Source organism: Coffea arabica, chromosome 4c, assembly GCF_036785885.1.
Source record: "Coffea arabica cultivar ET-39 chromosome 4c, Coffea Arabica ET-39 HiFi, whole genome shotgun sequence".
Classification (NCBI taxonomy): Eukaryota; Viridiplantae; Streptophyta; class Magnoliopsida; order Gentianales; family Rubiaceae; genus Coffea; species Coffea arabica.
This window is the reverse complement of record NC_092316.1, coordinates 7,666,534-7,688,612: the sequence shown is the minus strand read 5'-3', so window position 1 is coordinate 7,688,612 and position 22,079 is coordinate 7,666,534. Positions and strand designations below refer to the sequence as shown.

General features: G+C 38.0%; 2 protein-coding genes across 5 annotated transcripts; one reads left to right on the top strand and one right to left on the bottom strand.

Annotated features, from left to right (window-relative positions):
* Window positions 1–1,109: 1,109 nt before the first annotated feature.
* On the top strand, window positions 1,110–3,768 carry LOC113739758 (G-type lectin S-receptor-like serine/threonine-protein kinase CES101). 2 transcript variants are annotated; one of them, XM_072045815.1, is made up of 5 exons: window positions 1,110–2,254; window positions 2,344–2,554; window positions 2,664–2,895; window positions 3,017–3,167; window positions 3,256–3,768. In XM_072045815.1, the coding sequence occupies exons 1-5, from the start codon at window positions 1,361–1,363 to the stop codon at window positions 3,559–3,561; spliced, it is 1,794 nt and encodes a 597-aa protein (XP_071901916.1). In that variant the 5' UTR covers window positions 1,110–1,360; the 3' UTR covers window positions 3,562–3,768. The 2 variants fall into 2 exon arrangements, with proteins under 2 accessions (XP_071901916.1, XP_027122883.1); XM_027267082.2 differs by having other exon boundaries at window positions 1,113–2,254; window positions 2,658–2,895.
* Window positions 3,769–7,599: 3,831 nt separating this feature from the next.
* LOC140005212 (uncharacterized) lies at window positions 7,600–10,677 on the bottom strand. 3 transcript variants are annotated; one of them, XM_072045812.1, is made up of 2 exons: window positions 10,327–10,677; window positions 7,600–10,217 (listed from the first exon to the last, which is right to left on the bottom strand). In XM_072045812.1, the coding sequence occupies exon 2, from the start codon at window positions 9,165–9,167 to the stop codon at window positions 8,040–8,042; it is 1,128 nt and encodes a 375-aa protein (XP_071901913.1). In that variant the 5' UTR covers window positions 9,168–10,217; window positions 10,327–10,677; the 3' UTR covers window positions 7,600–8,039. The 3 variants fall into 3 exon arrangements, with proteins under 3 accessions (XP_071901913.1, XP_071901915.1, XP_071901914.1); XM_072045814.1 differs by having other exon boundaries at window positions 7,600–7,871; window positions 8,373–10,674; XM_072045813.1 differs by having other exon boundaries at window positions 7,600–9,043; window positions 9,994–10,671.
* Window positions 10,678–22,079: the final 11,402 nt, after the last annotated feature.

Sequence of the window (22,079 nt, the reverse complement as noted above, 5' to 3'; positions counted from 1 at the left end):
CCTTTCCATGTGCACTAAATATAGCAAGTTTTGTGGTTCAGGGAAAGTTCCCTGCTGGGCAAGAGACTGCGGTGAAAAGCTTGAATATAATGTCATGGCATCGTATTGAACAATTTAAAACCGAAACTGATCTTTAAGATGCAACACTGAAACCATGTTAAAACTTAAGGGGTATTGCATCCATGGCAAGGATCGGTTATTAGTCGACTTGTACCCGTCCAATGGTAGCTTGGATTCATTTCATATTTGGTGAGTTAACTACTATTTACGTGCTTTATCAAATATTCTTTTTTTTTTTTTTTTGCTCTTTCAAACAAGATTAACACTGGAACTCCATTTACTTGACCTGACAGTCACAGATAAAATGTCTTATTACCTAAATTAGTTGTCTTCTTGCGAAGTGGTGTCAATGTTGGATCAGTCTTCTCTTAGTTCATGTTCACAACGAAATACCGGCCGGGGGAAGTGATAGACAGAAAATCCACACACATTAGTAACTTAGCCATGATATGTATAGCTCGCTTAATACGGCCATGAAACAGTGCCCACATGTCTCCTGAATATGCCATGAAGGGTATCATCTCTGTGAAGTCATGATCGTTAAAGTGGAAAGAAGAACACTTCTTTCAGTGACACGGATGATCATTTAAACTTAGTAGGACACGTGAGTATATATCTTGACACGTTGCAGTTCTTGATTGTATATTACAGTTTCTTAGAGCATATGAATTCCATTTATTTGCATTTTCTTGCTTCTTTTTACATTTCAGGTGTGGGATTTATGGAAAGACGGAAGGGTCTCGGAAATTGCAGATCCCAGTTTAGGTGACTCAATTCCCATGCATGAAATTTAAAGAAATGTTCAAGTCGGGCTGCTGTGATGAAATTTCAAGATATGTTCAAGCTGAAATTTCAAGATATGTTCACGTGGGCTGCTGTGCTGAAATTTCAAGATATGTTCAAGTTGGGCTGCTGGGCGCCGGAGAAACTGCAGCGATATAACATTTTAAATCATTGTATAGCAAGCATTGTAAATCATCAAATATGTATATAACAATGTAAATCACCAACATAAGAGGAATTTTTATATATTATCTCTATTATATACATATATCACGTATTCATGTCATCCAGTTCAATCTCGATCAACCAAGTCAATATTCGGTTCAAATCTGAAAACATAACTTTAAAGTCAACAAATGAGCGCTTGGTTTCTAACTACCGACAAACTCTGACTCGTTTTCAGCCTATAGGAAATAGACTAGCATTGGAGCAAGGCTTTTCAACTCCTAGTTGATGATTCGAATGTAGAGAAGGGAAAATCAAGAAGCTTTAGCGATATGAGTGTTGCCCTCTTGGAATGGCAAGAATGATCAGTACATCAAACGGCCATTTGGCAACATTTTCTTGTTTTATTGCTTACTTTATTGCCATGATATGTACACTTTCTGGAGCTAAAGAAACACTAGGAGTTGGTGAATCTCTAAAATTACAAAATGGAGAGATCTTGGAGTCCTCCAATCAGCGTTTTCGGTTCCTGAGTGATCGTTCTTCTTCACTCTTGGTAATTCAGTTCGTGTATCTGAAGCATTCAGTCAATGTCTGGGCTGCCAATAGTTATCTGGCTGCACCATCCAGGCCTCGAATTTCAGCCATAACCATGAATGAAAGTGGAAGGCTAGAGGTTTATGGCCAGGGAAGCCCACATGTTGCAGTATTCACTGTGAATGCTCAACAGAAAGTTATGATCAGCAAGACTAGTGCAACTCTGCTTGATAACGGGAACTTAGTTCTGAGATCAAGTTCTGGGCGTACCGTTTGGCAAAGCTTTGATTATCCTTCTCATCATACACGGCTATCATCTGGAATGAAACTTGAGATTTCTCTGTTGAGCCAGAAAAGTACAGCAAGTATGCAGGCTGCTGCTTCTGGCCCTTCACTTCCTCTCGCTCCTGGTTCTCCTTCATTTCTTGTTGGACCTCCCAGTGGAAGAAAGAAATCGAAGAGTTCAAGGGTAGTGTTATATGTTGTTAGTGCTTCTGTTGCCGCTTTTCTGACAGCTATAGTACTTTGCAAACTGCGGTCGAGAATACTAAGATATCGTCGAGAAAGCATGGATTCAGAAACGCCAGAGCTTGATGACAAAGGGGATGATGAATCACTGTTCTTCAGTTTTACAAGCATAGATATTGCGACAGATCATTTCTCTGAGGAAAATAAACTCGGCCAAGGAGGATTTGGTCCTGTCTACAAGGTAACATAAATATGTCTCGAAACAATTTATTTTCAAGTCTAAAGACCCTATTTATTTGCTTAGTTTTAACGTAGATACATGGAATTCAGGGTAAGCTGGTTAATGGGCTAGCGATTGCAGTTAAAAGACTGAATAGAATGTCAGGACATGGAATTGAACAATTCAAGAATGAAGTCAAAGTGATCTCAAAGCTGCAGCATCGAAACCTTGTTAAACTTTTGGGCTATTGCATTGAAAAAGAAGAGCGTTTATTAGTATACGAGTACTTGCCGAATAACAGTCTAGATTCGGTACTTTTTGGTAAGTTTCAGCGATCCATTTACCTTCATTTGGTTTTGCTTGTCTAAATTATTTTGACAACTATTAGAATACTCTAAAAATATTGGGTCTACTTTGTCTAAAGATGCAGCAAAGCGGGATATATTGGATTGGAAAAGACGGTTGAAAATTGTTGAAGGGGTAGCTCAAGGGCTTCTGTACCTCCACAAGTATTCCAGATTAAAAATCATCCATAGAGATCTGAAAACGAGCAATGTTTTATTGGACACGGACCTGAATCCCAAAATTTCAGATTTCGGAACTGCCAGAATTTTCGGAGAGAATGAACTGCGCGGAAGTACGAAGAACGTTGTAGGGACATAGTAAGTTGAAGGAATATCATCTTCTTTATCGTTTCAATGTATTGCTTCCGAGTAATATCCATTTTCTGATATCGTACGTAAGCTAATTGAGATAATTGATTTTTGCGAGGAAAAAAAAAAGTGGTTATATGTCTCCTGAATATGCCATGGATGGGATTTTCTCCGAGAAGTCTGATGTATTTAGCTTTGGAGTCATGATTCTTGAGATCATAAGCGGAAAGAAGAACACTTCTTTCTGTGATTCGGATCGTCACCTAAACTTAATCGGACATGTATGTAGCCTATACCCTTCAGTTTCAGTTTGGTGCAGTTCCTTTACTCCAATCCTTTGAGAATGATCGATCATTTGTCACATTTCAGGTGTGGGATTTATGGACAGAAGGAAGAATTTCAGAGATCATTGATTCTTGTTTGGATGAAAGGATTCCAAGGAGTGAAGCACTACAATATGTTCGTGTTGGCTTGTTATGTGTGCAAGAAAACGCAGCAGATAGACCAACAATGTTAGATGTGGCATCTATGCTCCTGAATGGATCAATGGTACTTGACTCTCCTAAGCGACCAGCTTTTTCTGAAATTATGAGCCTCAACAAAGCCAAGTTGCGTGGAAATCCAGAATTTTGTTCTGTGAACGCCATCACAGTTACAGATAAAGAGGGCCGATGATTCTTCCTCGACCAGGCGTATATTCTTGCTTTGTTACACAAGTTGGGAGTCTTTGAGACAGAAGGGATAATTTTAGGAACCTCCCCGGAGGTTTTAATAATTATTGAAACCTTCCTTAAATCATATGATGATGTTTTTTTTTAAAAAAAAAAAAAATTATATGATGGTGTAAGTATAAAAAATTTATTGAATATTCCATATTGCTTCCGTCTCATTTGTTACACAAATTATATAGTAAATATGTATAGGAAGAAAAGTACCTCTATTTAAGGGAGAAAAAATTGATGAAATTTGATGATTGGAAATAAAAATCAATTGTGAAGATTCCAAGTTTAACTCGAGGATTTAACAAGATGAGCATGTGATTGGGGCTTGAAAGTTGCTTATTGTAAATAAAGATCACTGAATGAAGTGAGACTGTCAGGTGTTCAAGATTTTATAAAGGCTAATACAATTTTTTTTTTTTTTTTGTAATATCAAAGGAGGTTAGTTTAATTTTTCAAATCTCAAGAGGTCTGGGTAAAAAGAAAATGATATTAGCATTTCTAAAAAAGACTCTAGCACTCCATCCTCCCTTTATAAAAGTATAAAGGGAGAAGTTTTTGAAATTATCCCAAAATAGATTTAGGATAGGACAAAGAGAGGTACCTGTATTTGATTTGGGACTAGGCTCTTCTCCGTTACATTGGAAAGAATTTCTTTCCATTACATTTCAATAAAATTAATTTAAAAATTATTTTTAAAAATCAATATATTTGTGTTAATTATTTGATTCTGAGCAGCCATTGCAAATTTCGTCACTATTTTAACTTATTTTCCACTGTTTAAATATGCCACGTACATTGAATATCAACAAAATATCAGGCCTGCAGCTACCTTTCAGTTAGGGGCCAGGGTAGCATCTCTCTGCGGATAATCATTCTCAATTCTTTTGCGCTGGATCTGAATTGGACTCATTGAAGTAAAAACCAAAATACCAAAGGCCAAGACCTATTCTAACTACAGATTATTGTATTTCGAGTACATCTGTTTGACAAAGGCAAAACATGTTACTACAAATATCCTGAGTGGATCATTGCATGTGGTTCCAATTCTTTAAGCAACGAAGGGTAGGAAAAGGGATTAACGGTTAGCTGGAAGATGACAGTGCCCGGAAGACTTCGTCGAGACAAGAACTCACTAACACTTTTCACAATATTCTAATAACAGAGCAACGCCTTGACAATAACAGGGCAACATCTTGACAAGGACTCACTCACACTTTTCACAATATTCGAATGACAGAGCAACATCTTGACAATAACAGGGCAACATCTTGACAAGGACTCACCAACACTTTCCCTACTCTAGCATAGACTAGAGTTGTTGTGGAATAACAGGGCAAACTACAGTTGAAAATAAATGTGATATAGAAAATAATTAACACATTCTACTAAATTTTTTATATCTTTTTTTTAATATAGAATATGTTTTATAAATTTGGACAGAAAATAATATTTTCTTAAAAACTTTTTGTAGGAGTATAACCCACAGGAAAATAACAAATAAATTTCACACAATGAATTAATTAGGTAGCGAAGGATAAAGAAAAAAATGATGAGCAATAGCACTGTTTATGACGAAGCGAAGCAACGAAGAAGAGGCAAAGCTATATAAAGCTTAAGGAGGCAAACCAATATTTTCTTTTATAAGTCTCTCGGCTCCTTTTCCCACTGCCCACACACAAAGAGCAGACTAGTACTATATATATATATATATATATATATATATATATATATATATATATATATATATGGGCACTAAGTCTCCATGTTGCTCAGGGATTCTGTCCGCACCACCTAATGAATCAAAGACCACATTAGAATTGGACATCAATCATCCTAATTAGACTGGAACTCAACTACCCAAACATAGATTCGGACCATACTAATTCCAACCAACTACAATTAAGAAACTAACAAATAATAATCTTGATTTAACTCCTACATTGCCTCCCTTAAATCAAGATCTTCAAATTTCACCATGCTGAACATCTTCCTCAATTTCATGAACATCTCCAACTTGAGCGGATTTATCAAAATATTAGCTACTTGATCCTCATTTCTACAATAATCAATAACAATTTCTTGCTCTTGAACCGACTCACAAATAAAATGATACTGGATGTCAATATGTTTGCTGTGCCCATGAAAAATTGAATTTTTTGTCAACTCAATAGCATACATGCTATCACAAAATATTTTGGTAGGATCATCTTACTTGTATTGTAAGAAACTAAGCATTCCTCGCAACCAAAGTGCTTGATTAGCACTACTTGTAGCCGCCATGTACTCCGCTTCTGCCGTTGACAAAGTAACCACTTGTTGTTTCTTTGAAGACCAAGAAAATATACCAGATCCCAAATAAAATGCATAACCAAAAATGCTCATCCTTTGTATTCTGTCACTAGCCCAATCACTGTCAGTATATCCAACAAGGTTACTACTATGTGAAGATGAGTAAAATATACCGTTAGATTGCACACCTTGAACGTATCTCAAAATTCTCTTAGTAGCTTGTAAGTGAGATTGGCGTGGAGATTCCATAAATCTACTAATCAAACAAAATCCATAAGCGATGTCAAGTCTCGTAGAAGTTAAATATCTGAGACTTCCTACCAACCTCCTAAAATAAGAAGCATCAACAAAATTATCAGTACCATATTTGGTTAATTTCAATTTTTCTTCAAAGAGGGTCATCATCGGTTTAACCACATCCATCTTAAACTTCTTCACAATATCACTTGCATACTTCTTTTGTGAAATAACCCTAAATTAAACGAAATTCTACCAACCTCAACAAGTAATTCAAGTGGCCAGGTTTTCTAATTCAACAAGCAATTTTCAAAAATAACTCAATCACAATCCCAAAAGAAACCTCAGCGAGTTCTCCAGCAATTCAAGCAGAATAGTGCCCAGCAATTCAAGCAATGTCCATAAGCAACGTGAGGTTCAAAGTGACCCCAAAGTTAACAAACAATCATAGGAAAGCAGCCCACCCAACGTCCCAACAAATGGCTCCAGATGGCCAAATAATTGCACAATTTACCCCAACCCAAGAGAAATAGCAGTTCAAGCAAAAATAATCCAACCAGTACCACTGGCGGAAATCACCAATTGAGACAATAAACTCCAACCATCAACAAAGCCAACCGTGGAAAATCCGAAACATCACTAATCAATATGTGAAATTGAGGAATGAAATCCAAATACCTCCACCAGTACCTCGGCAGTTGGAGGACAGAGCAGCAAGTAGTGTTGCGGAACTGGGGTGAGAGAGAGCGACGCAAACGGCCGGCGGTGGGGCGGTTGTGGTGGAAGTGGAGGAAATGGAGGAAGAGGTGGAGCTGCAGGCGGCAGATCTAGTGGCTGTGGGTGCGCGGAGCTGCGCTGGGCCTTCGCGTGGCTGCCGGCAGGTCGGGCGGCGATGTGGTAGTTGCGAAGATGAGAGGGACGGCGCGCTGCCGCGGTGAGATCGAGCTGGTGGTGGCTGCGGTGGTGGCGCGCAGTGAAGCTCAGAGGAGCTGGAGGGAGGCACGGCTGCCTGGCCGTGCGGCGGTGGAGCTTCGTGCGCAGGGCAGCTGGGTTTCGTGAGGAAGGAGCTGCGTGTGGAAGGAAGATGGGCAGCGTCGGCGGCGATGGAGCTTCAGCAGCGGCGGGTGGCGAGGTGCGAAGTGGGTGGCTGGCTGGTTCTTCGCGCGAGACGCGAGGTGGTGGCGTCAGTGAGGTGGGCGGCGCGAGTGGGCGGCGGGCAAAAGGGATTCGGACAACAGAGAGAGAGCAGGGGAGAAGGAAGAAAGAAAGAAGAAAGAAAGAAAAAGAAAAAAGAAAGAAAGAAAAAGAAAGAAAAGAAAAGAAGGAAAAAGAAAAAAATTTTTTTTTTTTTTTTTAGGCTCCATTGGAGCTACGGTGAGAAATATTTTTTCTTTCTTTTTTTTTGTTTTTTTTTTCTTTTTTTTCTACGGGAATCAATTTTTTTTAAAATTTTTTTTTTTTTGAATTTTGGAAACTAAAGCTACGGTGATAAGAAAAATTCTCTTTGTTTTTTTTTTTTTTTTTTTTTTTGAATCTTACCTTTCCCGCGAACGTGACGCGGGCACGTCAAGAGAGCACGAGAGCTCCCAGAAGTTTCAGAAATTCCTGATCGTGAGCTTCCTGCACGTTATCACGCGGGCGTGTCATGAGGCCAAGAGAGCTCCCAGAAGTTTCAGAAATTCCTGATCGTGAGCTTCCTGCACGTTATCACGCGGGCGCGTCATGCCTGGAGGTCACCTACAAATCAGCAAAAACGAAAATTAACACCCAAAATCAGTCAAATTCAAGGAAAACATATTTAAACTATCACACGAAATCAAAACAATCAATTTAAAGAAACAATTGGGTTGCCTCCCAATGAGCGCCTTTCTTTAATGTCTTTGGCTAGACATTATCATGTTTTGTTCATGGAGGATAAAATCGTGTAGCTCGTCTTAATGCTTCATCCTCTATATGATCCTGGTAACCCTCATAGATGGAGTAATCTTTGAGCACACGAGTTACGGTTTTCCATGGATTAGTTGATGGTGCCAAATAATCAAGCAGTGATCTCAATTTTTCCTCCACCCCTCCATCAAGAGCACTCAACGGTTCAAGATATTTGACCATAGCTACTCTTAACTTATTTCTGCCATGAGACTCAAAAACTTCCGGTATAACAAAATCAATCTCATTAACAGAAATCATGGAATAAAAGTTAAGAAAATGCGGGTTAGGGAATGGAGGTGGTGTCACCACATTTGATGATTCTTCACTGGATTCTTTCACTTCAATGGGTTGCGGTTGGGGTTCCATTTCTTCATTTTCGGCTTCTTTTTCAACTGCATCTGTAGATTTCTCATTTTGACATTCTTGCATCTCCTCATCCTTGTCCTTAGGGATCACAGGCTCAGGCCCTTGAACCTCTTTGCCACTCCTCAAGGTCATGGCGCTGACATTCTTCGGGTTCAACTCAGGTTGAGATGGCAATTCACCTTGGTTCTGAGAATCCAAACGATTGATTGTTGTAGCCATTTGACTTATCTGATTCCTTATATCCTGCATTTCGGAGTCCGTCCTTTGTTGATTTTGCATAAGAATTGCCTCCGTCCTTTGCTGATTTTGCGCCATGTTTGTCATCACTTGTTTTATCATCTCCTCCAAAGATGGACCAGAGCTTGGGGGTGGAGGTGGTCGGGGTTGGTATTGCTGCTGGTACCCTGACAGGGACGATGGTTGTTGAGACTCTTGCTGTTGAAAATCCATTGGCCCGGTCGCATAATCAAAACTGGAATTATCCCACCATCCTTGATCATACCCGTTTGAATAAGGGTCATACTGCATTTGATATTGGGGTGGAAAATCTCCGAAAGTATCAATTAGAGCACTTAGATTGTCTTGAAATGCGGGGTATGTGTCAGTTGAATAACCTGAGTCAAAATAAGTTCCACAATTTGCAACAGCCCATTGATCATTAGGAAGAACATGAGTCTCATAACCCCATTCAGGAACAAAGTCCGGTCTATCATCAAAATATGGAATGCTAGCAGCCATAAACTATAAAAAAAAATGAAAACAAGATGAACTTAAAAAGAAACAAATAACTAGCGCCAGTCCCCGGCAGCGGCGCCAAAAATTGACAGGTTGTCGAAGCCTGTGCAATAATAAAACCTGCTCAAACTAAAAGTGATTTCTGTAGATAGTGGTAAGCAGGGTCGAATCCACAGGGACTGGGAGCAATTGTTCCTTTTCAAATTCACAGTGACAAAGGGGGTGTTTTTATCTCAGGGGTGACAATTTAAGCAATCCAACTAAAAGTAAAATAATAAAAATAAAATAGCCAACTAGAAATTAAATAACAATTTACTAAAATCAAAGGATCTAGCCAAGGAATAACTTCAGCAATGGTTCACCTAATTGATCATCGATAAGCAAAGGCAATCCCAATTATTTACTAATAAATAGGTTATAACTGCCAAACAAGCGATGACAGTCAACCCCTCCTTACTGTGTCGATGATTAAGGTACGCCCGTTAATCACTGCTCTAATTGAGAAATAATCCTAGGTACGCCCGTAGAATTTAATTCCCCAATTGCTTTACGTATTAGAGGAGCCCTATTCTAACCAAATAACGCACTACCAGGGTTATTTTAGATTAGCCCGCGTATTCCCCTGACACAAACCCAATCATGCCAGTTATCACTATTTTGAGACAATTAAACAATTACGGATTTAACACCTCAATTGATAATAGATTATTAAATTAACTAATTATCCGGATCCAAGACAATCAATTAATTAAACAACCATAAGCACTGCAATCAGGGAATATGCAAATACTAATAAATAAAGGGAAAGATAAAATTAAATCGATCTCACAATTTTTAGGCGATCCAAAGCATCCGTTGCTCCTTAACTAGAAAAAGGGATTTAGCTCATTATTGATGAGGAAAACCCATGCGAAATCGATGAACAAAATCCACGCAAGAGTGAAGCAAGAATCGCGGCCATTGTCAGGGAGCAATACTACTCAGAGCCACGACGGAAAAGTCAAAGAGCACAAAGCAAAGAAAAAGGAATAGTCCAATACTTTTCTTTTGCTCCTGACATTCACGAAGGAAGAAAACAACTACTAAGAGTCTTTACTACAACCGAAGAAGAAAAGTCAAAAGACTAAAAGCTAACTACTGAAGATTGGGTTTCCCTCTGTACCATTCGTTCCTCTCTAATCATCTCTAAGGCCTTCCTGTGCGGCGGCCCCTTGCGGAGAGGACCTCCTGTGCGGCGCTCCCCCTCCGGAGACGAAGAAGAAGACCCCTGCCTTCAGCCCTTCGTTGCTCCTTTTAATGCTTTTGTCTTCGGCAATTACTAAAATGGGCATAAGCTTGCCTTTGCCAACAATGCCCCTGGGGTGAGCTCTGTGCCTTAGACTCCTTTTTTGTCAAATTAGCACTTGTTATCATATTTTCGTTCTACTCCCTGGAATATATGCAAAACACTAAAAATGAGTAGAATCCAGCAATTAATCCACATCGGGTCAGGTAATAGGGAAAATTAATAATAAAATAAATGATAAAATTACACCCTATCACTGAGACTTCCTACCAACCTCCTAAAATAAGAAGCATCAACAAAATTATCAGTACCATATTTGGTTAATTTCAATTTTTCTTCAAAGAGGGTCATCATCGGTTTAACCACATCCATCTTAAACTTCTTCACAATATCACTTGCATACTTCTTTTGTGAAATAAAAATTTCACCATCAAACTGACGAACCTCAATACCAAGAAAATAAGACATCAATTCCAAATCTGTCATCTCAAAGTGACTAATCATGGCCTCTCTGAATTCAGAAATTAGCTTAGGATTGTTGACAGGCGTCGAGCCTGTGCAATAATAAAAATAGAACCTAACTACCACTAAAAACAGTCAATAATTAATCCTAGGTACTGGAGCAGGGACTCTAGGTATGCAATGGGTTACTTAATTCACCATATTCCCGAAGAGTTTGCTTAGTCCGATATACCAGAATTAATTAGTTGACAAAATTTACTAAATAATAGACAGTGGCAAGTAGGGTCGTCTCCTCAAGGACTGGGGATATTTGTCTCTTTGAGATTCCAATTGGTAAAGGGGGATTTTATCGGAATGAAACTAAAAATAATTAAGCAATTCAACTAAAAATAAATAATTAACTAGCACGAATATAGCAGGAATTAAATCAAGAGTAGATAAATTCTAACCAATGATACAACTATTCAGACACAATCCATTTACCCGATCATTGATGCAAGGGAAGTTCACTTAATTTATTAATAGGCTAGTTATAGTTGCTGACGAACTTTAACGACCAATTTTTCCTTAATTTATTGATAACCAACGTACGATTATTGATTACCCTTAACCAGAGAATACTTTTAGGTACGACCGTAGGAATTAATTCCCCAATTGCATAGAGAACTAGAAAAACCTAACCCCAACCAATAACATACTACGAGGGTTATTTAAATCAGATTGCACGCTCCCCTAGTATGTAAAAACAATAATTGCCACTAATATTAATCGATTAAATAATTACGGATTTAATTGACTAATTTGCCAAGGGATTAACAAGTCACATTGAACATCGGATTCTTGACATCCAATTAACAAAATAATCCAATGAAAATTCAAATAGGTAACGTGCAAATATTAACAAATTAAGAAACGCATGAAAACTAATTAGATCTCACAGATATTTGGGACTGCGCCATCGAGTTGATCCTTAACTAGATGAAAGGTTTAGCCACGCCGCATAAATAAATCTCCACGCAAATTAATTGATTGCAAAGGCATCACGTTTTTTACTAGAAAGCAAGAAGTAAAAGATATTCTTCCCGTTGGAAAATATTGTCGAACACCTGGAATACGTTAAAGGCCAAGGAAAGAAAACTAAAACTATTGCTCCTCAAAAAAATGACCCAAGGCTCTGTACGTTTATTTCTAAAACAATGACTAATGCTTCCCAATCTCCGTGGTCCCCGCCGAATTGAGAGCAAAAGTCCCCAAAAGTGAGGCCCTCCGAATTTCCTCTTGTTTCCTCTTGCTAGTCGGACTCTAGTACCAGCCACTCTTCATCAGCAAAAGCAAACGAAAATGGGCTTTGGTCCCCTCTTGTGGGCCACGTTGATGGAGCTTTGCAGAAGACTCCCACGTGTGAAGTAATTTGCTTCAGAAAGTCCCTCATTTTTTGTAGTTTTCTGCTCCATTCCCTGAAATTAAATCCAGATACCAAATATAAGTAGATATTAACAATTAAAACAATATTTGGCAGGGACAAGGGGAAAATTAATAATAAAATAACCGACAATTAACACCCCATTGATTATTGCCTGTAAATATCAAGTCATCCACATACAAGCATACGGTAAGGGCATCTTCTCTAGGGTTGAATTTGATATACAAAGTATGCTTATATGGGCATCTCAGAATATCATGCTCAATAAAATAAATATCAATGCGAGTATACCAAACTTTAGGAGATCGTTTCAACCCATACAATGTGTTTTTCAATCTATACACTTTTTTTTGACCATTTTTAACATAACCAGCAGGCTGTTCAAAATATACCTCTTCTTTAAGAAAATCATTTAGAAATGTAGATTTCACATCCATTTGATGAATTTTCCTACAATTGTTTGTAGCAAGTGAGACAATCATAAGAATCATATCAAGTCTAGTAATTGGTGCAAAAATTTCAAAATAATCAATACCTGTCTTCTGCTTATAGTCTTTGATAACCAATCTCACTTTGAAACGATTCACATCTCCTGTTGGCTTGTACTTGGTCTTATATACCTACCTTACTCCAATTGGTTTCTTTTTAGGTTGGATAGTGATAAACTCTGATGTATTATTTTTTTTAATGGCATGAATTTCTTCATCCATTGCACGAATCCAACGATCATCTTTGACAGTTTCTTCAAATGAGATAGGATCACAATTTGCAAAAAGAGCAAAATTCAAAATCTCTTCATCAATTAAATCATCATCTCTATTAACAACATAATCACCAAATCAGGTAGACATGCGGCATTCTCTTTGTAGTTGACTGGATATCTCAATCTGCATAGTAGAAGTTAAGGGATTGCCATGAAACTACACAGCTAGCTCCACTGGTTACTTAATAGAACTCGGTTCCATAACTAGAGAGATAGATGGATACTTTGGTAACGTCGCAGGATCTATCCTGGACTAATCCCAAGCTCTATATTAATCAAAAGTCACATCTCTGTTAACAATCAACTTTCCTGTATTTGGATTGAATAACTTATTGCCCTTAGTCTTATGACTATAACCAATAAAAAATATGCTTCTCTACTTTATCATCCAATTTCTTTCTTAACTGATCTAGAACATGTGCATATGTAAGACAGCCAAATACTTTGAAGTGAGATATATCTGATTTCCTATCGTCCCAATTTGTTGTGGGGTCTTCCCAAAATTGCATTTAGTAGGACACCTGTTCAAAACATAAATGGCACAAGATACTGCTTTTGCCCAAAAGGATTTAGGAATACTTTTGAAGTGCATCATAGATCTCACAATGTCCATCACAGTTCTATTCTACCTTTCTGCCACACTATTTTGTTGAGATGTATATCTAGCTATCAATTGACATTTTATGCCACTTTTCGCCAAATAATTATCACAAATAAGATACTCAGTGCATCTACCAGTTTTCAATATTTTAATAAAGTAGCCATTCTGCTTCTCTATATAATATTTGAACCTTTTAAACACATCACATGCATTAGATTTATTTCTTAAAATATATACCCATGTCTTCTCGCTGAAATCATCAATTAAGGTAATAAAATACTTACTACCACTATTGGAATGAACTTCAACTCAACATAAATCTGAGTGGATTAGTTCAAATGGTCGATTAGCCCCTAAGCCTTGCTTTTTGGAAAAGGATCCTTGCACTTCTTTCCCAAAATACAAGACTCACATTTCTTGTTAGGAAATTCAACAGAAGGCAGCCCAATAACTAATTTCTTTCTTATAAGAAATTTCAAACTCCCAAAATTCAAATGCCCAAAATGCATATGCCATAACCAAGAATCATCACAAGTCATGGAATTAAAGTAAGGTAAATCACCACAGTTAAGAGAAAGAGGCCACAAACGACTACGGTTTATGTTTACCTTGGCAATTAATCCAAATTTTTCATCACTTATGGTGTCATCACCATATTTAAAATGCAGATCATAACCTTTCTCAGATAGTTGTTCTAAACTCAACAAATTATGATATAAATTTGGCACATAGAAAGCATCAGAAATATAATTCGAAAACCCATCTTATAAGATAATTCTAATTTTTTCTTTTCCAAGAACAAGCACTTATTCATTATTTCCAAATCTCACAAATGCATGAAAGGATTCATCCAGGTCAGAAAACATCTCCTTTTTACCATACATATGATTACTACAACCAAAATCAATAAACCAATCATTCTTCATAAACTCTTCAGTTGCAGAACTATAAAACAACAAAGTCTCCTATCTATCACCACTATTTTCAGCCACTTAAGCATGCACCTTTTTATTAGACTAACATTCATTCTGATAGTGACAAATTTTACCACAATTATAACATTGGACATTAGATCTATCACGCCTTTGAAAATTATTTCTTTGATTCTGCTGTTGATTGTTTTTCTGATCCCTATTAGAATTGTTTATGGGTTGGTAAGAATAATTACCTCTTCCATGACCATGAGAGTTACCTCTACATCCATGTCCTCTATCTTTGAAATTCTGGCCCTTTTGATTTGTGTTTATACGGTTCATCTTCTTTTTTCCTTTTGAGTGGTCCATCTTGGCTTGTAACACCTCTTTTACTGTATCTGATGGCTGCTGATTCAGGGACATCTCATATGTCAGCAATTCATTTTTCAATTCAACAAGTGACAATTTGTTAAGGTCCTTTGTGGCTTCAAGGACCATCTTTTTGGTGCGAAATTTGGCAGTTAGAGATCTCAAAACCTTTTCAATAACTCTAATCTCTTCCAAATTCTCACCATTGGACTCCATATCATTGACAATTTCTTTAATTGTGCCAATAAAATTTTTAACTGACTCCATGGATTTCATCTGGGCCAACTCAATTTGTCTCCTAAGTTCCTGCAATCTGATTTTTCTCATGTTAGTAGCACCTCGACTTGAGTTCATCAAAATTGTCCAAGTCTCTTTCGTTGATTTTGGATATATAAATTTTTTGTCAACATGCAACTGGACTTGAGTGTTGAGATAATGCATTGCCTTGCAATTCAACTGCCTATTTCTCTCTAATTCTTTAACTGCATTGCTTGATAATTCCACATCTGCTACCAGTTCTGATAGGTTGCAATTTTATCATTTATTTTATTATTAATTTTCCATATTACCTGACCTGATGTGGATTAATTGTTAGATTCTACTCACTTTTAGCAATTTATATTTATTTTAGGGAGTAGAACGAAAATACCATAACAAGTGCCAATTTGGCAATCACCAGGAAAGAGTTCAAGTAGCAGGGGCATTTTTGGAACATCAAGACGTGACCCCTTTTTGGTAATTTGGCGGAAGACAGCATGGAAAAAAGGACGAAAAGGCTGAAGTCTTCTATTCCGCTAGGGGGGACGCTCTCTCTTTTCTTCCTTTGTAAGGGACGCCGCACAGGAGGCATTAGATAGAAATTAGAAATAGGAGACAACTAGCAGATGACTTGGTAGTTTAGCTTGATAGTTTAGCTTTTGACTTTTCCGTTTCGTCTTCTTGTGGTTCCATTATTCGTATGTCAAGACTAAGTGAAGATATTGGATTACTTCCTGTAGCTTGCCTTTTTTCTTGATTTCTCTAAATTGAATTTAGCCAATCACAGAGACAATAGCCGCAACTATTGTTGCAATTTTGTGTGGGTCCTTCTTGTCAGGGATGAACTAAATCCCCTTTTCTAGTCAAGAAACAATGGAAGCTTTGGTTCGTCTAAAAATTGTGAGATCGATTTAATTTTATCTTTTCCTTTTATTTATTAGTATTCGCATATTCTCTGATTACAGTGCTTATGATTGTTCAATTAATTGATTATCTTGGATTCGGATAATTAGTTAATTTAGTAACCTATTGTCAATTAGGGTATTAAATCCGTAATTGTTTAATTGCTCTGAAATAGTGACAACTGGCATGATTGGATTTGTGTCAGAGGAATACGCGGACTAATCTAAAATAACCCTGGTAGTGCGTTATTTGGTTAGAATAGGCCTTCTCTAATACGTAAGACAATTGGGGAATTAAATCTTACGAGCGTACCTAAGATTATTTATCAATTAGAGCAATGATTAATCGGCGTACCTTAATCATCGACACAGTAAGGAGGGGTTGACTGTCATCGCTTGTTTGGCAGTTATAACCTATTTATTAGTAAATAATTGGAATTGTCTTTGCATCGATGATCAATTAGGTAAACCATTGCTGAAATTATTTCTTGGCTAGATTTTTAATTATTATTACCTTGACTTTAGTGAATTGTCATTTAATTTTTAGTTGGCTCTTTTATTCTTAGTTGAATTGTTTTAATTGCCACTTTTTATAAAAACACCCCCTGTGTTACTTTGGATTTCTAAAGAGACAAATATCCCCAGTCCCTGAGGATACGGCCCTACTTGTCCTGTCTACAAATTCATAATTATTTGTGAAAAAAGTCATCCTATTCAGGTATATTGGATCAAGCAAACTCTTCGGAAATAGGACGAATCAAGTAACCCATTGCACACCTAGAGTCCCTGCTCCAGTACTTGGAATCGGGTTTTGGTTACCTTAACTGGCAATTAGGTTTATTTTATTATTGTACAGGACTCGACAACCTGTCAAGTTCCGTATATTCTGTTTCGACAACATCCCAAATTCCAATAGTTTTGAAAAAATTCTCCATCATCATTTTTCAAACCTCAAAAACGTTTTTATCTTTGATTTTTTACCATCAAAGATAAAAATGTGACAATTGTGCAAATAATTTGGATCCATATTTCAATTTCTCAGGATCTCAAGCAAAGCTCTGATACCACTTTATAGTAGTATAACCCACAGGAAAACAACAAATAAATTTCACACAATGAATTAATTAGGTAGCTAAGGATAAAGAAAAAAAAACGATGAGCAATAGCACTGTTTATGATGAAGCGAAGCAATGAAGCAGAGGCAAAGCTATATAAAGCTTCAGGAGGCAAACCAATATATTTTTTTATAAGTCTCTCGACTCCTTGGCCCACACACAGAGAGCAGACAAGTACTACATATATATATGGGCACTAAGTCTCCATATTGCTCAAGGATTTTGTCCGCACCACCTAATGAATCAAAGACCACATTGGAATTGGACATCAACCATCCTAGTTAGATTGGAACTCAACTAACCAAGCATAAACCCGGACCATACTAATTCCAACCAACTACAATTAAGAAACTAATAAATAATAATCTTGATTTAACTCCTACACTTTTAGATTTTAATTTTCATGTAGCAAAATAGAATTTTGTTATTGTTATGTGATTATAAGTCAGAATACTAGTTAAGTTGTAAAGTAGAAGTTGGCGTACGGAACAGTAGTGTGTGGAGTTCCCATGCATAAAACTTGACGATTTTCACAACAAGGTTGACAAAAAGAATCAAAGTGAGACAGACATGAAAGTTTAGTGTATTGTTATGAAGTGTATAAATTAAAATTTAAGCTACAAGATGAAAATAGGTAATAATAGGTGCTGTGGATATCTCAGCCTGCTCAGGTCCTCCATTAACCCGTTTACTCCCTGTTGATAACAGACACCTCATCTCGGATATCCCCAAACGAGGTGATTAACGAGGTTACACTGAAGAGGTGCCCTACCTCGTCTACCCCTTGTTGATGACTACCAAAATCTCGGTTATTTATGTTAGGAAATTGGCTTAAATTCTTTTAGGTAGATTTCTTATTTGGTGTGGGAAGTGACTAGTTTCCTAATTGGATTTAGTTACTTGAAGTAGTAGTCAAGTAAAGCCCTATTTAGCAGGAATTAGATGCTATTTCTATATGAGTTTAGGAAATAGTATTGGTTTCCAAATTGTTATTTGGTTTTTTGGCAGTAATGTTCCCTATAAATAGGTGGGTTGGCATACTACACACACAAGACACACAAAAGAAGACACAAGGGGCCTCATGTAGCCTTATACATGGGATGTGAGAGAGGGTTCTTGGGAGATGAGAGAAGGTATACAAGGGTTGGGTTTGGGTTCAAACTGTATTCTTGTATAGGATTTTTCTCTCATAATAAAGAACAGGTTTCTCTCCGTGGATGTAGGTTCAATGGTGGAGCCGAACCACGTTAAATATTGTGTGTCGTTTATCTTTCATGCTTGTGGCTTGTTTCTCATTAAATTGTTGTGCATTTGATATCTCAATAGTTGTTTATTCCGCGCCTGGATCCTAACAAGTGGTATCAGAGCTTGGTTGTGAGACAGGACTGCTCAAGGTTCGTAGTTGGATCCTAGTTAACTATTGAGATCAAGTGGATTGGTAGCTGTTACTAATTGAACAATTTAATGAGTGGTATCCTTGTTTCAATGGCTTGGCAAAAAGCATTGATGGTGAAGGATGAAAAGTCGAAAAGTATGGAGATGCTTGACGGTGAATCTAGGCAGGTGATTCAAGGATCAAGGAAAAGGTGGAGTCCAATGTTGATTTTGGACGTGAATCGATGGAGACTTTCTCACACCTCCAACGGTTGATTCTTCATCCCGGTGGATTTTAGATTTTAGTTATGTTTTTTGGGTGGTGTGGCATGTGTCCCAAAGAAACAAGGAGATCTAATTTCTATGTGCCAGAAGACTCTGACAGGTACGAGTTTTTCGTTTTAGGTGGAGTCTTGGAAACCACACGTGGCGAGATAGTCCTGAGGATGGGAAGAAGTATGGTGATTTTACCACTTGATTGCCTCAATGGTTAGGGTTAGAGCTCATAGAAGGGGATCCCAAATTGCAAGTGGTAGTGAGAAGAAATCCTGCAAAGGGAGATGGTGAATTGAGGCACCTTCTCACGAGTCAACTGGAGGTTGGATTCGGGATAACTACACATGTTCATTTGCCGATTGAATCAACTTGGTGTCAGGACTGTATTGATTCGGATGTGTAGTTTGGTACCATATTATTTGGTAGTTGAAGGCAAATGGTTTCTAAAAAAATTTTTCGCCAAGGTGGAGATTTGTTAGGAAATTGGCTTAAATTCTTTTAGGTAGATTTCTTATTTGGTGTGGGAAGTGACTAGTTTCCTAATTGGATTTAGTTACTTGAAGTAGTAGTCAAGTAAAGCCCTATTTAGCAGGAATTAGATGCTATTTCTATATGAGTTTAGGAAATAGTATTGGTTTCCAAATTGTTATTTGATTTTTTGGCAGTAATGTTCCCTATAAATAGGTGGGTTGGCATACTACACACACAAGACACACAATAGAAGACACAAGGGGCCTCATGTAGCCTTATACATGGGATGTGAGAGAGGATTCTTGGGAGATGAGAGAAGGTATACAAGGGTTGGGTTTGGGTTCAAACTGTATTCTTGTATAGGGTTTTTCTCTCATAATAAAGAACAGGTTTCTCTCCGTGGATGTAGGCTCAATGGTGGAGCCGAACCACGTTAAATATTGTGTGTCGTTTATCTTTCATGCTTGTGGCTTGTTTCTCATTAAATTGTTGTGCATTTGATATCTCAATAGTTGTTTATTCCGCACCTGGATCCTAACAATTTACATGACTCATGACTGATGGAGTGATTTGATTACCAACCACCCTACTGGTCAGACCTACACTTGAGATAGCCATCCTAAATTGCTTCTTGATGGCAGGTAGAGGATAGACCTCCTCATTCCATCCCTAGGCACCAGCATTATAAGTACTCATCTAATACTTCCAAATGAGGTACACAATCTGATTTGAATATTAAACTTCCGAACCATAACTAACTCAAGCATCGGAGCGAGATTGGGGGACAAGGCCCGGCTACTTAATTTTTGGCAGGTGAGTTCGCGCGTTCCTGACTTAGATCATTTGACCAGAATTCACCTCGTCAGGTGCAACATACAATCGTTCTCTATATCCAGCATTAAGAAGGTGTTCAAGACAAGAAGTATTAGCAATTCTGCTCCCTTGATTTTTCCATTTTTTCGGAAATGTAACTAGGGACAGGTATGGTCTCTGAGGATGGTCGTCTCAGTCCGGATAGTCTGGGGACTCACCCGGACTGAAACTACTGGAGCGCCACCTCTGCCCTCCATTTAGCGAGGTGGTCTTGACCCGTTTATTACCTTGGCGGATATCTTCAGAGCATGAGCCGAGGTGATGACTAAGTGGCTTGACAACCGTGGAGAGATGATGTGACCTCTGACACCTGACACACCTTACGTCTGACGGACAGCTGCTCTGACACACGCCGCCTGAACCTGACAGATGTCCCGTCGCACCTTTTCATAGAAACCAGTCAAATTCACCAAATGCGCTGACCATCTCAGATCTTTAGGGACCTGTGCCAGCAATCCCTCGTCCCGACCAATCCCCTATAAATACCCAATGTATCTACTAAGGAGGGGGATGACCAATTTCTGGTAAAGCCATACTGATTTTGCCTACTACTTTATTATTTCTCTAAGACCGAACTGACTTAAGTTTCGGAGTTATACCGGGAGATTCAGCCCCTCCTGTAACCTAAGCAGGTGACCTCGTCCTAGTGGTGTCCCCAGGATAGAACACTCCTTGAGTTCGGAAGGTTCGCCCTAGCAGGACAGAAATCACCTCTTCAGTCTCTTCATCTCCTTTCCGTGCGCACTAAATATAGCAAGTTTTGTGGTTCGGGGAAAGTTGCCTGCTGCGCAAGAGATTGCAGTGAAAAGATTGAATATAATGTCATGGCATTGTATTGAACAATTCAAACCGAAACTGATCTTTAAGATGCAACACTGAAACCTTGTAAAATTCATGGGGTATTGCATCCATGGCAAGGATCGGTTATTAGTCTACGAGTACCCGTCCAATGGTAGCTTGGATTCATTTCATATTTGGTGAGTTAACTAATATTTACGTACTTTGTCAAATATTCTTTTTTTTTTTCCTTTTTCAAACAAGATTAACACTGGAACTCCATTTACTCGACTTGACAGTCACAGATAAAATGTCTTAATAATTAAATTAGTTGTCTTCTTGTGAAGTGGTGTCAATGTTGGATTAGTCTTCTCTTAGTTCATGTTCCTTACAATGTAATACCGGCCGGGGGAAGTGATAGACAGAAAATCCACACACATTAGTAACTTAGCTATGATATGTATAGCTCGCTTAATGTGGCCATGAAACAGTGCCCACATGTCTCCTGAATATGCCATGAAGGGTATCATCTCTGTGAAGTTGTGATCATTAAAGTGGAAAGAAGAACACTTTTTTCAGTGACACGGATGATCATTTAAACTTAGTAGGACACGTGAGTATATATCTTGACACATTACAGCTCTTGTTGATTGTATATTACAGTTTCTTAGAGCATACGAATTCCATTTATTTACATTTTCTTGCTTCTTTTTACATTTCAGGTGTGGGATTTATGGAAAGATGGAAGGGTTTCGGACATTGCAGATCCCAGTTTAGGTGAGTCAATTCCCATGCATGAAATTTCAAGAAATGTTCAAGTTGGGCTGCTGTGCGCGGAAGAAACAGCAGCCGACAGACCATGTCTGATGTGGTTTCCATGCTTGACAATGAATCACTAGCCGATCTTCCGTTTCTAAATCGACCAGTATTTTCTGCCGCAAACAGATACCGAAACAATAACAAGTTTTGTTCAAAATCTGGAATGCTCCAATAACACACTGACAATTTCAGATTTGGAAGCTCGATAATTAATATATTTCATATAAGTAATT

Bases quoted from the DNA above. Each gene is read 5' to 3' on its own strand.
- LOC140005212 (XM_072045812.1), bottom strand. From the start codon at position 9,167: ATGGCTGCTAGCATTCCATATTTTGATGATAGACCGGACTTTGTTCCT.
- LOC113739758 (XM_027267082.2), top strand. From the start codon at position 1,361: ATGGCAAGAATGATCAGTACATCAAACGGCCATTTGGCAACATTTTCT. The intron at 2,255-2,343 runs GTAACATAAATA...CATGGAATTCAG, and splicing joins GATTTGGTCCTGTCTACAAG to GGTAAGCTGGTTAATGGGCT. The intron at 2,896-3,016 runs GTAAGTTGAAGG...GAAAAAAAAAAG, and splicing joins AAGAACGTTGTAGGGACATA to TGGTTATATGTCTCCTGAAT.